Raw genomic sequence first — 13,950 nt, forward strand, 5'->3', positions numbered from 1 at the left:
AAATCCAAAAGGGAAAGGCGGCATCTTGGCCCCACCTTCCTTCTCGCTCTTGGGCACGCGACCTGAGACCGCTGCAGTCAGCCCCCTCAGCTGCTGCCTGGAACAGCTCTCATGAGAAACGTTGAATTGGGGGCTGAAAACCTAAATCGGCCCCCAACGGCGCCGCTTCCGGGCTCATCGACGCCGATCGAGTCAGCCTCGGAGACTCGGAAGTGTTCGGAAATACTTGACGGCTCCGGAGCCAGCGATGACTTCTGCCTTGAGCGTTTCCATTTATTGAACATCTCAAACAGCATTCATCCCCATGTAGCATCATTCTTTTTATTCTCTTTGTTCTTCAATTTAATCTGTACACAACGCATCCTTCCCAGTTTCCACACACTGAAATTTAACTTCCACCTAATATTCCTACCCATCCACAGTCACCTACGTATTAAATCCCCAACCCAAAAGAAACATGACATCCCAACCAGAAATCCAAGTCCCATCCCTCACCCTCTACAGCGGCTTCCCCGCACGCGGACGGCACGTCGCCTCGCCCTTCGTAAACAAGCTTGAGACCCGCCTGCGCCTCGGCGGCGTCACCTACAAGGTCGCCACGGGGTCGGTGTTTAAGGCGCCCCGCGGCAAGATCCCCTACCTCGATGTCGAGGGAGCCCCGGGCACGGCCCCGGAGCAGCTGGCCGACTCGACGCTCATCACGCGCAGGCTGGTTGGGGATGGGTATCTCCAGGATTTGAATGCGGGTTTGACGCCGGTGGAGAGGGCGAGGGATTTGGCGGTGAGGGCGTTGTTGGAGGATAAGTTGTACTTTTATCAGGTGAGGACGGCCGACGCGGGTGGTACCTAGAAAAGGGGAAAGGGGCCGACCGGCTAACCTCGGCAGGTCCGTGAGCGGTGGATTGACAACTATTACGTGATGCGGGACAACGCCCTCAGCGCCATGCCCTTCTTTGTGAGGTTCTTCATCGGTCTGTTGGCCTACCGTTCCACAAAAGCTAGGCTCCTCGGCCAGGGCGTGCTCCAGTTTACAGATGACGAGGCCAAGAACACGAAGCTGGAGGTTTGGGGGAACGTGAACGCCCTGTTGGTTGATTCGCGCAATAAGGCCTACGAGGCCGAAAAGGCCGGTCCTTTTTGGATTCTCGGTGGCGCCAATCCCACCGAGGCTGACGCGACCGTCTTTGGTTTTATTGCTGCGGCTCTGGATTGCGCACAGTAGGTTTCCCCTTCCTGAGATGTCAACGTTGGAGTGATAGCCAGTGTTAACGACCGTCCTAGGGCACCGGCTACAGAACAGATAGTCCGCAGCTTTCCCGTCATTGTGGATTATGCGAGGAGGATTCACGAGCAATACTTTAGTGACTATGAGCTTTGGAAGGACTAGGAAAGGTCGTGAGAAATTGGGTTATTAGGATACTCCAACATTGATACCATTCATCCCTAGTGGATCATCTACCGTAGCCGAGTTTGGTTCTGCCATTGCTTCCCCCTAATAGGACTATAGACGAGGATAACCAGAAAAGAGCGGCAGTATCAACGCAGTGTGAGTGGCTGCCTTGGCGACTCTTCGGGGCCTTCCCATGATGTTACTTAACTCTGCTTCAAACATAAGGGAAGTTTCGCAAGCACCTTTAGGTTGCCACCTGATCGTCAGGAAACATTACTCCAGGGGCAAACTTGCAAGGTAGCACCGGCACGTCCTCTATGCTAACGTTTTGTCCATCCCATGTTCCATAAGTTGATAACCGATCAAAAGTGATATCAAAACAATCTAGACAAAAGAAGTACATGGCTAGTGGCCTCATCCCCCCATCAATCACTTTTTCTCCAAATCTTCTGTCTCAACAGCAACGGCTTCTTGATCTTCCATGTCCCGGTTTCTCCTGTGAATCGCTTCTCCAACGTGATCATCAACAAGCTGCCGCTCCGGAACGAAGGACGAAAACTTCCGCGCAGCCACTCTTTTCTCGAATAACTCGTCCAGCTGCTCCAAGCTCCTCCCCTTCGTTTCGGGAACAAAGAAAAACGCCCACACGGCCACAACTAAGTTGCTCCCGCCCCAGATGTACCCATACTTTGGCCCCCATCCCAAATGGTCCGGGTTGATGAAGTAGGGGGTAAAGAAGGAGACCAACCAGCCGACAATGAAGTTCAGCCCCGATGCGGTACCCACAGTCTGCGAACGCAACCGTTGGGAGGGAATCTCGGTCCCAAGCGCCCATAAAACCGGTCCCTGGCCGACACCATACACCCAGGTGTAGACGATGCTCAAGGCGACGAGCGCTTTGCTTGCGGCAGACGAGTGCCCACCCGAGGCGGTGTAGACAATGGCCATGCCAAACATCATGGCTGACGAGATCACCGAGGTGACGACGAGGAGCTCGCGGCGCCCAAAGTAACGCATCGCCGGGAACGCCAACATGTTGCCCGTCAACGCGATCGCCAAGGATATCATGACCCAAGCAAAGGGTGAACCGACCCTGGCCTGCACGAACAGGTACACCGAGAACCCAGCCATGAACGTGACGCCAGTGGCAATACCGGCAATATTCGCCCCGTAGCTGAGCAGTGTCCGTCGAAGGTCCGAGCCCCTGAACATATCGGTCAGATGCACCCCGGCGTGTATCTCTTGCTCCATCAAGAACGCGCTCTTGATGTCCTCCACCTCGGCCCGGAGCAGCACCTCATCCTTGATCCCGCGCAGCCGTCGGATCGCCCGCATCGCCTTGTCCTCCCGCCCCTGAGTCACATAAAACCGCGGCGTGTCCGGCAGAAACAGCAACAACACCGTCAGAAACGCCGGCACAATGTACATGACCCCCAGCGGGATCTTCCACGAAGCCGTGCCCCCATACGGCTGGCAATAATTATCGACCAAAATCCCAAACAACGCCCCCAACGACGTCTGAAACGTGCTCATCCCCACAATCGGCCCCCTCAACATCGACGGCGCCGCCTCCGTCATATATGTCACACAATACGGCACCAAAAACCCATTCGACACCCCCAACAACAACCTGCCCGCATACAACCCCCCCAAACTATGCAACCCCAACTGCAACGAAACCGACAAAACCGCAAACCCACACCCAACCCACAACCCCACCCGACGCGACACGCGCGCATGCGCAAAATAAATCGCCACCGCCGCCACGAACCCGCCCACGTTCATCAGCGACTGGATCAGCCGCTGCACGTCGGTGCTGATGTTGAGCCCGAGCGGGTTGCTGGCGTCCACGTACCCGTACACCTCGAGGAAGCCCGGCATGCTCTGGAAGCCGGCGATGGCGGCCGAGTCGTAGCCGTACTGGAATTGGCCGAGCGCGATGAGGAAGCTGATGAGGACGACGCGCTTTTCGGCGAGGAGGCGGCTGCGCGCGGGGGGAGGGGTGGGTGGGGTGGGGGTTGTCATAGTAAAAAGGATGGAGTGGTTGTGGGTGCGGTGATGGTGGTGGTGGTGGTGGTGGTGGATGGTGTGGTTCGTTATGGGAATGGGAGGGGAGGCGGGCCTGAGAAGGCCATGTTGAAGAAGAAGAAGAAAAGAGGTACCTAGATTGCAATCGTATTTAGACAAATGGTCCAGAATTCAGCATCAAAACCAGCCATCCAGAATTGGTTGGGGTCCACGTTAGCCAAATGCCAACCCCTATATGCCGAATTCCCCTCACCACGCCCCTGGCCACTTAATTGGCGAGATTGCGGCAATGGCTGGTAATGCCGGGATGTTATTGTGCGGGACGTACGCCCTCGCATCGGTTATAATACCCGTATGCAACGTTGGGCCACGGTACCGCTCGGAGGACTCAGGGTTACTTATATGTATGATTAGCCTTTAGGGCGTGGTTGGCTGAATGCGGCATTGTCAAAGGTCCTCGGCAGGTCGTGCAAGGCCACGCCAATCTTAACAACAAGGAATACTTTGTGTTTAGTCCAGCCAAATTACAGAACACAAATAGGGTCAAGGGATAGGGGTGGTTTGTAATGACACCGCGGTGATAATATTGCTGTACTCAGGCTTGTTCTCACGGCCTCCTATTTGCCCTCGACGAGATATTGATACGAGGGTTGAGGGCTAAAGTCATATGCTGAACATTCAGGGTGGAAATTCTCATATGTTCCTGGAGGGTTCCCGTACATGTAGCTAACGGGAAATGCCCTTTGTGGGACTTCAACGAATCTATGATACTACGTAGGTAGATAGGGAAGGACTAAAGTCGCTGGATTCTCAGGGTAGGTTGAACCTAAACCTTAACACCAAGTACAAACTAGGGGGGGGGGCTGGGGTCCGAGGTCCGATAGCACTCAAAGGAATCAGTTATCTAGATAAAGCACTGAGGCTAACCAAGTAAGGATCCAGGTTGTTGAATTGGTGCCGCGGTCACAACCTCCCAGGTTTTGCGGGCCTACGCAACTCTGTAGCATTCTCTTCCCAGACCCTCAACAACCATTAATTGGGTATATGGTCTAGTGGTATAATTTTCGCTTCGCATATTGGAATATGCCCTTGTGAAAGGTCCCCGGTTCGATCCCGGGTATATCCAGCACAGAGTTGTGGGTTTCCTTTTTGTTTGATCTGTCGGTGAATAGGTGCTTACCATAGTAGAGATTCATAATATGTACAGGTATGTGATGTTAGTGTATCAAATCCCAGAGGTATATATTCTCCCTAAAACAATGATCTAGAGTAGTCGCGGCTCTGGGAGCGAACCTCTTTCTCCTTTTGACGATATGGAATAATGGACATGGAACATCACCAACCATTTTGAGGGTCAAAATTACCACACCCCCAAAGGTTTTATAAAGCAAAACCAAGTTAGGAACAAAAAGGATGGAACGGGCAAGGCAAGCAAACACGTGACCCGTCCAGGTAGCAACGATTCCTTACCCCCTGTCATAGCACGGCCGTTGGTTCTTCCAAGCTTCAGGCCTCCCATCTGGATCATCTTTCATGCCCCTGGCCGAGCCGCAACCATGTCATCACTCATCAAATGGACCAAACAACTCCTGCGCAGAGCCCCATTGACGCCCTTGAAGTTTCCGACGGCCGGCTTTCAAGTCGTGGATGACTCCGAGATACTGGAAGAAGAACGGTTCACTGAGTTTGCAGCAGGCCAGTATTATCCCGTACAAATTGGGGATGTGTACGCTTCTAAGTACCAAGTGCTCGGGAAACTCGGCTTCGGAACCACTTCGACTGTGTGGCTTGCTCGCAATCTCGAGTACGTAGGCCTTCTGTCCGGTAAAGAAAACGAGAACTAAATAATAGACCCAGAAAGCACAAGCACGTTGCGTTAAAAGTCTTCACTCGAGATGGGCGCAGCGCAGACGAGTTTGAGATCTATGAGAAGATACGTAAAGCAGCCACTTCCCATCATCCCGGCCGTCATCACGTTCGAACTGCACTGGACCTGTTCACGCTCTCGCGCCAAGGGAGTGACCACCAATGTCTTGTCCAGATGCCCATGTGGGATAGCTGGAAGGACCTTCTCCGTCGCAACTCAGCCGGAAGATACACCGAGATTCTACTCAAGACCTCACTTCAACAGCTCCTATTCGCCCTTGACTACCTACACACTGAATGCAGGGTGGTCCACACGGGTGAGGCCAGATACATGCCTTGTGGAGCTATCTCGGCTGAAATGATAATAAAATAGACATCAAAGCCGATAACATTCTGCATGAGATCGCCGATGAGCAGATTCTTGAAGCTTTTACCACCGCCGAGCTAGAAACCCCATCGAGGAGGAAGTTCGTCAATGGTGTGCCCGTGTATGAATCACGCGGTTTCGACTTGCCAAAGGTGTTCGGCGGCGTCGTTCTGAGTGATTTTGGATCGGCTGTCTATGGCGATGAGAAAAGGAAATACGACTGTCAGCCGAATGTTTACAGGTCACCCGAGGTCATGCTGGAAATGGACTGGAGTTACCCCATCGACATCTGGAATGTCGGAGCCATGGTATGCTTTCGTGTTCAGTAGCTTCTTTCGGTACCCAGACATCTCTAACCGCAATGCTAGATTTGGGACGTGTTTCAAGACAAACATATGTTCTACGGGTACGATCGGGAGAAGAAATATTACACCACACGGGCGCATCTCGCCGAGGTTATCGAGTTGCTCGGCCCACCTCCCCTCGATCTAGTTCAGCGAGGGTCACGAAGCCCGGAGTTCTTCACGGAAGACGGTAAGTCCCACCCGCTTGCCGTACCTTTCCGCGTCCCTGTTATTTACCTGTTTTGCGGCGCTGGTTTAGGGAAATGGAAGGCCGACATTCCTATTACCGAAGGCAGAAGAAGCCTAGAGGAATCCGAAGAAAACTTGGAAGGGGATAATAAGAAGGAGTTTTTGACTTTTATGCGGAAGATGCTGCAATGGCGCCCGGAGGATAGGATGACGGCGGGGGAGCTGTTGGAGGACCCATGGTTGAATAGATACTAGCACACAGGTCTTGATACACCTCCACTACCTCGTTAGCGATGAGGTACCCGTGTTGTTCCTCCCATCATAAAAATACCCTCTTCTCTTCTCAAGCATATTCCAGCCTACCCGCCTCCCACCCAGGCCGCAAATAGCTGCTGTCAAACTTGACATCCAACGACGAGCCCAACACGTACCGCACCACAACCTCGACGTCCACCCGCGCCCCCTCCTCCTGCAACGCCCACACCGCCAAACCCACGACATTCTCCCCGTTGTAATTTAGCACCCCAACCGGCACGGGGAACGTATTCTCAGGGGAAATCGACGGATAATACCGCCCATACTGCCAGCCATTCACAAACAGCAGCACCCTGTAAGCCAGCGTCTCCCGTTGGACATCCTCCTCTGCCGGCGTAAAGCGAAACGCCAACGACACATCCACTCCCTCCGGCACATCCAGCGGCAGCTTCCCCCTATAAAACCGCACCCCCGCCCCCTCAAACCCCTCCCCAGGCCCCTCTCCCTCCTCCCACTCCCCATCACTATCATCAAACCCCGGCAAATGCCACCCCAACCTCTCCGCCACCAACCCCCCCTCATTATATATCGTGCGCATTACATCCAACCCCCCCCGCTTCCCCCCCGCCGTCCCCGCAACCCGCCACTCCCCCACATCCCCCTCCCCGTCACCATCAAACACCAACCACCCCCCCACCAACCCCCGCAAACTCCCCGCCTCCTCCCCCTGCTCATGCCCCGTATCATCCTGCACCACCAGCACCACATTCTCCTCCTGCACCAACGCCCCCTCAGGAAAGGCCAGCGTCAGGTTGCTAACCGTCGTATCGCTGCGCCCGGGCCAAGAACCGAGGTACACGCCGTTGAGGTAGGCGGACCAGCCGTGGGCGGCGCCGCCTTGGATAGCGAGGCGGATGCCTGTTGGTGCAGTAATATTGGGGGTGGTGGGGAAGCGGCCGCGCCAGAGGAGGGTGCCGGTGTGGAAGCCGTGGGGGTCGGCGGAGAGGGGGAAGGTGGTGGTGTTGGTGGTGGTGGTGGTGGTGTTGAGGGGGGACCAGGCGGGGCCGGTGTCGGGGTAGGAGGGGTGGCGCTCGGGGAGGGCGTCGTGGGATTTCCAGGAGGTGATTTTAGGCGGTTGGAAGGAGTCCGTGGATGGGGGGGCGGGGATGGTGGTAAGGAGGGTGGAGTGGTTGGTTTGGGTGGTGGGGAGGGCGATGCCGTTCCAGAGGATGCGGGTTATGCTGGAGGAGGTGAAGACTTCGAGGGGGGTGGTGCGGTTGGTGTCACCCGTGAGGGAGATGGTGGTGTTGTCGGTGAGGAGGGCGGAGCGGACGAGGTACGGGCCGATGACTAGGGCTACGGGGGCAAGAATTTTAGCATTGTTCAAGTTCAATTTAGGGGTAGGGAGCACGAATGGGGACGTACCGGTTTGATCCACGGGGACCTTGGGATCGTTCGTCAGCGCCGGAGCCCAGACCTTGTAAGCCGTCTTCCGGTCCACGAGTACCACCCTGACGCCGTTGTCAAAGTCGAGAACCGTCATATCTTCTTTTTGGTCGTAGTATCCAATGATGATTCCGTGTTCGACCGCAACAATAGTGACGGGTGGCCCTGATAAAATGGCTCCCTCCTTCGCACCTTTCAGATAGAACTCTCCCGACCTACCCCTGGGCGTCCACAGCACTAATACCGGTCTCCCATCGATGATGGAGTACGTTAGGACCTCGGCGGTCGAGTAGTACAGCGTGTGATCTCCAAAGTGGAAATTAGCCACCAGGATCTTGCCCTCGTGCCCGCTGAGAATCACGGCGCTGGAAATCTTGGGCACAAAGAACTCTCCAATACTGGTGTTGACCTTCAGGGCGAACCACTCCTCTGACGTCGAAGCCGTGTCAGCATGCCGAATAACGTAGAAGCCGGCTCCTGTGTCGGGGTTCCGCAACTCGGTTGTAAAGAGGTCCGTGTTGTTGGTGTAATCGAGACCCGTACCCACACGCTCCGTGTGCGCAAGTTCGTCGGCAACCCTCGTGAACAAGCCCAAGTTCTTGATCTCATAGTACTTGTCACCGATGCTCCGGTCCTCAGCTATAGCAGCGCCATAATCATAGCTGCTGCCGAGGAACTGCGCCGCGAGCCAGCCCCAGTTGGTGCCGCCGTATATCATGTACAGGGTCAGCATGGTAACACGCTGTGCGATGTTGTCCCGGTAGTAGAAATTGACAAAGTCCACGCCCGTTCTCTCCGGGCACCCACCAAGCGGACCGTTCCATGGCGTCGTGGCCCCGCCTTGGAACTCGGGCATGAGGGACGGCTGCTTGGGTGAAGCGTATTGGAACTGGTCTGAGTAGTTGGACACGGCCCAGGGCGTGATGGGGCCGCATTGCTCAAGGACACAGGACCAGCATTGTGGCTAAGTGGGAGGGGGAGATGTCAGTGCCTTGAAACAGAACGGTTGTCTCCCCTCGCACTTACATAGCTGTCCAAGCCGTAGATATCCACGTTTCCACCGGCACCAACGGTATCATAGTCCTTCGACCACGAGGGGCCACTGCGGTTCGGCACGTTGTGTATGAGCGGCACGACAATGCCGTTCGTCCTAGCGTTTTCCTTGAGCTTTTCCATGTAGGACACGGCTTCTAGGTTGGGAACCCGGGCCTTTTCGTCTCTCCACTGTTTCGCGTACTCGTTCTCGATCTGATACATGAGAACGGTCCCGTCTTCAGTCAACTGATATGGCCGCGTGAGTTGGGAGATGCCATCCTGATACGGCGTCCAAGCCTCCGTGTAGGCTGTACCGTTGAGTCGCAGTGCACCGTACTCGTCCGTTGTTGCCCACAAAGCCATGCCCCCACCATTCAGTTCTCCATTGATATGAGGCCCCGGCCGGACCGTCACATACAAGCCGATGTCTTTCGCCATCTGGAGGAACCGAGTTATGTTACGGGGCCCGGTGCTGAAGTCTACCGTATCCGGGGTTGGGGCGTGAAATCCCCAGTGCGTGTAGATCGAGACCATCCGCATGCCCGAGGCTTTAATCTTTTGGAGAATATCTTCCCACAGCTCGGGGACTGGCAGCCGGAAGGGGTGCATCTCTCCCCCAAATAGAAACAGGCGTTCGCCATTAATAATGATGCTGTGATGGTCCCATTGAATTTCCTTCTGGAGTCCATTGTCGAGTATCGGCCATAGCGAGGAAGCGTTGGCGGAGAGGCCGCATTGGAAGAGGAGGGAAAGAAACAAGAGATAAGAAAGGGGTCCAAATAACCGTCCGAAGTGACGAAAGTGGCCCGTTATGGGGCACCAGAAGATCATGGTACTCGAGGTATACGAAGCGCTTCTTGTGAAGACGTGCACCGGAGGCAACTATTGACGTTTACCACATGTGAAGAGAGGGGGCCAAGGCTGGGTGCGTGAACCGACTGAAAAGTAATACTTAGATGTGGGCAGCGGACGGGAAGATAAAGTATCATGCACCATTTCTTTGCCCTGCCATAAGAGCGGGCTAACTTGGGGCATGTAAGCAATTTGTTTGTTAGAGTCGACTGGCCGGCACATCCAGGGGCGACGGATAATTAACAAGGCGCACCAATAAGATTCGACGAGAGGAAACTAGAGGGGGAACCGTAACATTCGGGACTGTTGATCATCAAGGAGTACGGATAGGGCGGACTAACCAACCGAGCCGGCATGGCTTGGGGAATGTGGATCTTGGCCAATGTGAGAGGGGGCGGATATCAGGATGGGAATAGTGTCGGGGGGTAAAAGTCCCTGAATTCTGTCCATCACATGCGTAATACATTACATAGGGCAACGAGTTCCCCTTCCTGGGCGAGCGAAACATCCCAGGTCATTATCTTCGATGCTATTCCGAATGATCCATCGCACATCTCGTCATGAAGCCCGAGAAGGTCTCGCTCAGGGCCCATCCCATAAAAGCCCGTTTCCCCGTCCCTGAAATGCAGATGTGATCGCTTGTAACGCCATAGGGGGAACAGAAGGCTAGAAAAGAGAGAGAAATAAAGGGTAAGAAAAGAGAGAGAAAGAAAAGGTAAGAAAAAAAAGAAATAAAGAAAATCAGGGACGAGTGATACCTAAGTTGATGCCTTGCGGCCAATGACAAACATACAACTCGCTGTGCCAAAAGCAGGCCGAGAAAAGCCCGATACGGTTGGCACTACATTGAAGAGAAACATTGTGTAAAAAGCCATACAGAAAATAGCAACGCATCCTTCTGCTTCAAAACACGGAAGATGAGGTTGCCTTGGGGTATCCATAATCTTCGTTTCCTCTTCAATCCATGCAGCAAGAGACACACAATAACCCGGTGGAACATCTTAGAGATCACCTGAACCGAGGACGTAGAGTCGTTAGCGTTCCCGGTTCCCATAAGGATGCACCCCACCAGGGTGATCACGTAGGTACTGCTCAAGGTCGGTTGATATGTCGGCATATGCATAGATAAGTCTGGGGCGATCGTTGGAGTTGTTCAGTAAACCGGCGGCTGTCGAACTCTGTCCGGCCGTCGAGCTCTGTCCGGCCGTACCGCTTCCGGAGGCTCCGGTGTCCTGTTCGTCACGTATGACCTCATACCCGGCGACATAAAAAGGATCTTCTTCTTCTTCCGTCTCCTGGGGTTGGGCGGATGGCGGCGCCGCCGGTGGGGGTGGGGGTGCCGGTATCGTTCCTGCAGCTGTAGGGTTGGCGGCAAGACCGATGTTGTGTTGGTTGAGAAGTGGCTGCGTGTCAATGACCATATCGTCTTCTGGAACATCGTCGTCTTCCACGCCGTCCTGGTCCCCGTCGACCGAAGGCTCAATAAGCGGAGAGGTCCCTTGTGGCGGTGGGAAAATGGGAGCATCCGCGGGGGCGGGCCGTGCTGAGCGCCGCGTCTCCTCGGCCTGGATCAGGCGGTTGAAGTGCCTGCGTAAGCCAACAACGCCCTGTCCGGAAAACACACAGAAGACTGAGCGCTGGTGCTCGGTAAATTCTAAACGAGGGTTATTAGCAACGCCCTCGGTATTGGGACGAGGAAACGGGAAATGCTTACCAGGCGGGGCGGGGCGGGAGTAGTGTTCCAGATCCTCCCGCAGAAATTCCTGGACTCCGGTCAGACTGAGGTGAGTCAGGCGAGGGCATGAATTGAGGAGCCGGATGATGCTCTGGAAGAAGACGTTAGTGGATACCTAGTGGCAGGCTACCAACACGGAGGAACGTACCGCTTGCGTCAAATGAACGCAATAGCTCAGGTGGACTCTTTCCAAGCAGCTCTGGCTGCTGCTGTACTCGCCCGGGATGTGGTTGCCATGCGCATCCCTGCGCATTCTTGGTCGGCGGTTCGCATTCGCCAGGGCAATGACGCTGGCATCCGTGATACTAGTACACTTGACGAGGCCAATCCTCTTGAGCTTCGGAAGAGTGGCAAGTCTGGTAATCGAGTCATCTGTCAGGTTCTGGCAACACCCAAGATCGATATAACGAATCCGGTTGCAATTGGCGACGAGGCGCTTCACGCCATCGTCGGTGATTTGACTGCAGTGGCCCATGTGAAGAAAGTGTAGGTTCTTCCCTAGGTGCGAAATAGCATAGACGGCAGCATCCGTCAAGTTGCGACATTTTTGGAGTACAAGGTTTCGAAGTCGCGGCGCAACCTCGATGATCTTCTCGATGGAGCGGTCGGTGACTGCAGGGGAGTTGCTCAGGTCGAGGATACGGAGATGCTCATAAGTTCTATTGGGCGGGAGTGCTAGGAAAGCAGAGTCGTCTACCAACTCGCAACCACCAAGGCGAAGCTCACGTAGCGCGTTGCCTTTAGAGAAGAGCGCAGTCACTGGTTCATTGCCGATGAGTCGACACTGCTGGAGATCGATTTCGAGAATGTTGGGACAATTTTCGGCGAAGGCAAGAACCGCCTCGTCCTGGATTTGAGAGCATTCGTTGAACTTGAGCTATACTGGTGTGTCAGCCGACATGTTTACCGGCCCCTGGCAATCAAGGGTGCGACCTACCCTCTTGATGTACCGACAACGTTGTGCGAGTCGGACGAGGCTGTCATTCGAGATCTTTTGGCAGCCTGATATGTTGAGGCCCTGTAGGCGAGGGCAGTGCTCGGTTATCGCGTCGATCGAGGCAGCGGTTATATTGTCGCGAAAGCCCCCCGCCGTAGCAGTCGCGGGGAGCAGGGAGATGTCGAGAGAATAAAGGTGGCTATTGTTCGAGACGAGGGCGATGAGCCCAGAATCTGTCAAGTTGCTGCAGCCGGTGAGAGTAAGGCGCTCTATCCGTGTGCATTCAGCCAAGGCCATGACACTGCCGTCATTGATGCTGTCGGCTAGGGCGGCTAGGTTAAGACGCCGGATGAAATCGCGGTACGCGAAGGAAGGTGTTTGGAGGGTCAACGTTTGGCAAATAGTTTCGTGCTTCGGCCATGTTGAACATGAAGGGCGGTGCCAAAGGATTTCGACGGCATTTCGAGCCCACTTTCTACAAGTCAAGATGGCATTAAAAAGGTCTCCCGAAGTGCTAAGCTTAGCGAAGATGGCGATCAGGATCTCGTTCGGCAGCCGCTGGATGGGCTGGAGGCATTCGTCGTCGTAGACCTGCATGTTTTGGATGTTGGGCACGCCGAGCGAGGACTGTGAGTCGTTGGTAGCGAGGAAGAAATCGGATTCCTCATTGTCGGGAGGAACGGGTGAACTGGTCGACGAGGTCGTGCGGGAGTCTTCCTGAGACGGGCGGTCGGTCACGCGGGCCCATGGTGGGTTACTGAGGAAGTAGGCTTGTGGCCCGCCGTCATCGGCGATGGCATCGAGAGATGCCGCTTGTCTCATCGTGGTAGTTGGAAAGGGTTTGTAAAGGTTTCGTGGCGCAATGCGCAGGTTGTTGTGAATGTTTTGGGAAATCAGCGGAGGTTGATTGAAAGTTGCGATCGATGGCGGTCGATGGCGGTGGTTGTGGTTGTCGAGAGCAAGGGTGGGCTGTTGGCGGGATGCAGGGCTTCAGTTAACGACGAGTCAACCAGCGGGGCCCAGGCTGATTGAGAATGGCCTAAGCCCGAAATAGTTATAGGCTTGGCAGGTTTGGGCGGCACTGTCGGCACAGCGCCACAAGTCTTCAGCTCGGTTGCTTGAATGGCAATCATGAAACAGCAAGCATGGCCCGGGCAAGGTAAGATCGGGCAGGAGCGTTTTTTCGAACGTCGGGTTTTAGAACGTAGGACTTTGGAACGTAGGGTTTTTCGACCAGGAAGGTTGGGTGCTCAAACGTTGGTTGCTCGAAGGTTGGTGGGTGCACGATAGAAGATTATCTACCTGCCTTAGGTACGTAGGTAGGTTTTTCGAGTTGAAGGTCGCTCGCTGCCTTGCCCGTGTCCTTGTCATGCGCCCAACTAAATAGTTACACACCAGGACGACGGTTGGCAGCTCTGGGAACGAGGCGGCGGCGGGATTGGGTGGGTCCCAAAACAATCCCACGCAGCGCTACACCGGCTTGAGGTCAGGCTCAAGAGCTCAAGG

General features: G+C 54.8%; 5 protein-coding genes and 1 non-coding gene across 6 annotated transcripts; 3 read left to right on the plus strand and 3 right to left on the minus strand.

Moving 5' to 3' along the window:
- The first annotated feature begins 241 nt into the window (after positions 1-241).
- On the plus strand, positions 242-1,681 carry F5144DRAFT_126838 (uncharacterized protein). The gene is made up of 3 exons (XM_066782268.1): positions 242-820; positions 887-1,218; positions 1,282-1,681. The coding sequence occupies exons 1-3, from the start codon at positions 458-460 to the stop codon at positions 1,385-1,387; spliced, it is 801 nt and encodes a 266-aa protein (XP_066646839.1). The 5' UTR covers positions 242-457; the 3' UTR covers positions 1,388-1,681.
- F5144DRAFT_527613 (general substrate transporter) lies at positions 1,654-3,415 on the minus strand (the record flags this gene model as incomplete). Its single annotated transcript, XM_066786861.1, has 2 exons — positions 1,654-1,710; positions 1,937-3,415. The coding sequence occupies 2 exons, from the start codon at positions 3,413-3,415 to the stop codon at positions 1,654-1,656; spliced, it is 1,536 nt and encodes a 511-aa protein (XP_066646840.1).
- Positions 3,416-4,456: 1,041 nt separating this feature from the next.
- F5144DRAFT_t45 lies at positions 4,457-4,544 on the plus strand. Its single transcript has one exon. It is a non-coding gene; the product is annotated as a tRNA-Ala (tRNA).
- A 247-nt stretch (positions 4,545-4,791) lies between these two features.
- F5144DRAFT_126907 (CMGC protein kinase) lies at positions 4,792-6,483 on the plus strand. Its single transcript, XM_066782269.1, has 5 exons — positions 4,792-4,845; positions 4,901-5,222; positions 5,276-5,601; positions 5,658-5,959; positions 6,020-6,483. Exons 2-5 carry the CDS (start codon positions 4,975-4,977, stop codon positions 6,437-6,439), a joined length of 1,296 nt encoding a protein of 431 aa, XP_066646841.1. The 5' UTR covers positions 4,792-4,845; positions 4,901-4,974; the 3' UTR covers positions 6,440-6,483.
- F5144DRAFT_642285 (glycoside hydrolase superfamily) lies at positions 6,247-9,908 on the minus strand. Its single transcript, XM_066792796.1, has 3 exons — positions 8,912-9,908; positions 7,865-8,774; positions 6,247-7,795 (listed from the first exon to the last, which is right to left on the minus strand). The coding sequence occupies exons 1-3, from the start codon at positions 9,749-9,751 to the stop codon at positions 6,528-6,530; spliced, it is 3,018 nt and encodes a 1,005-aa protein (XP_066646842.1). The 5' UTR covers positions 9,752-9,908; the 3' UTR covers positions 6,247-6,527.
- Positions 9,909-10,543: 635 nt separating this feature from the next.
- F5144DRAFT_126998 (uncharacterized protein) lies at positions 10,544-13,453 on the minus strand. Its single transcript, XM_066782271.1, has 4 exons — positions 12,445-13,453; positions 11,656-12,384; positions 11,487-11,598; positions 10,544-11,426 (listed from the first exon to the last, which is right to left on the minus strand). Exons 1-4 carry the CDS (start codon positions 13,264-13,266, stop codon positions 10,807-10,809), a joined length of 2,283 nt encoding a protein of 760 aa, XP_066646843.1. The 5' UTR covers positions 13,267-13,453; the 3' UTR covers positions 10,544-10,806.
- Positions 13,454-13,950: the final 497 nt, after the last annotated feature.

Source organism: Chaetomium tenue (assembly GCF_020726465.1).
Source record: "Chaetomium tenue strain MPI-SDFR-AT-0079 chromosome Unknown F5144scaffold_2, whole genome shotgun sequence".
NCBI classification, from domain to species: domain Eukaryota; kingdom Fungi; phylum Ascomycota; class Sordariomycetes; order Sordariales; family Chaetomiaceae; genus Chaetomium; species Chaetomium tenue.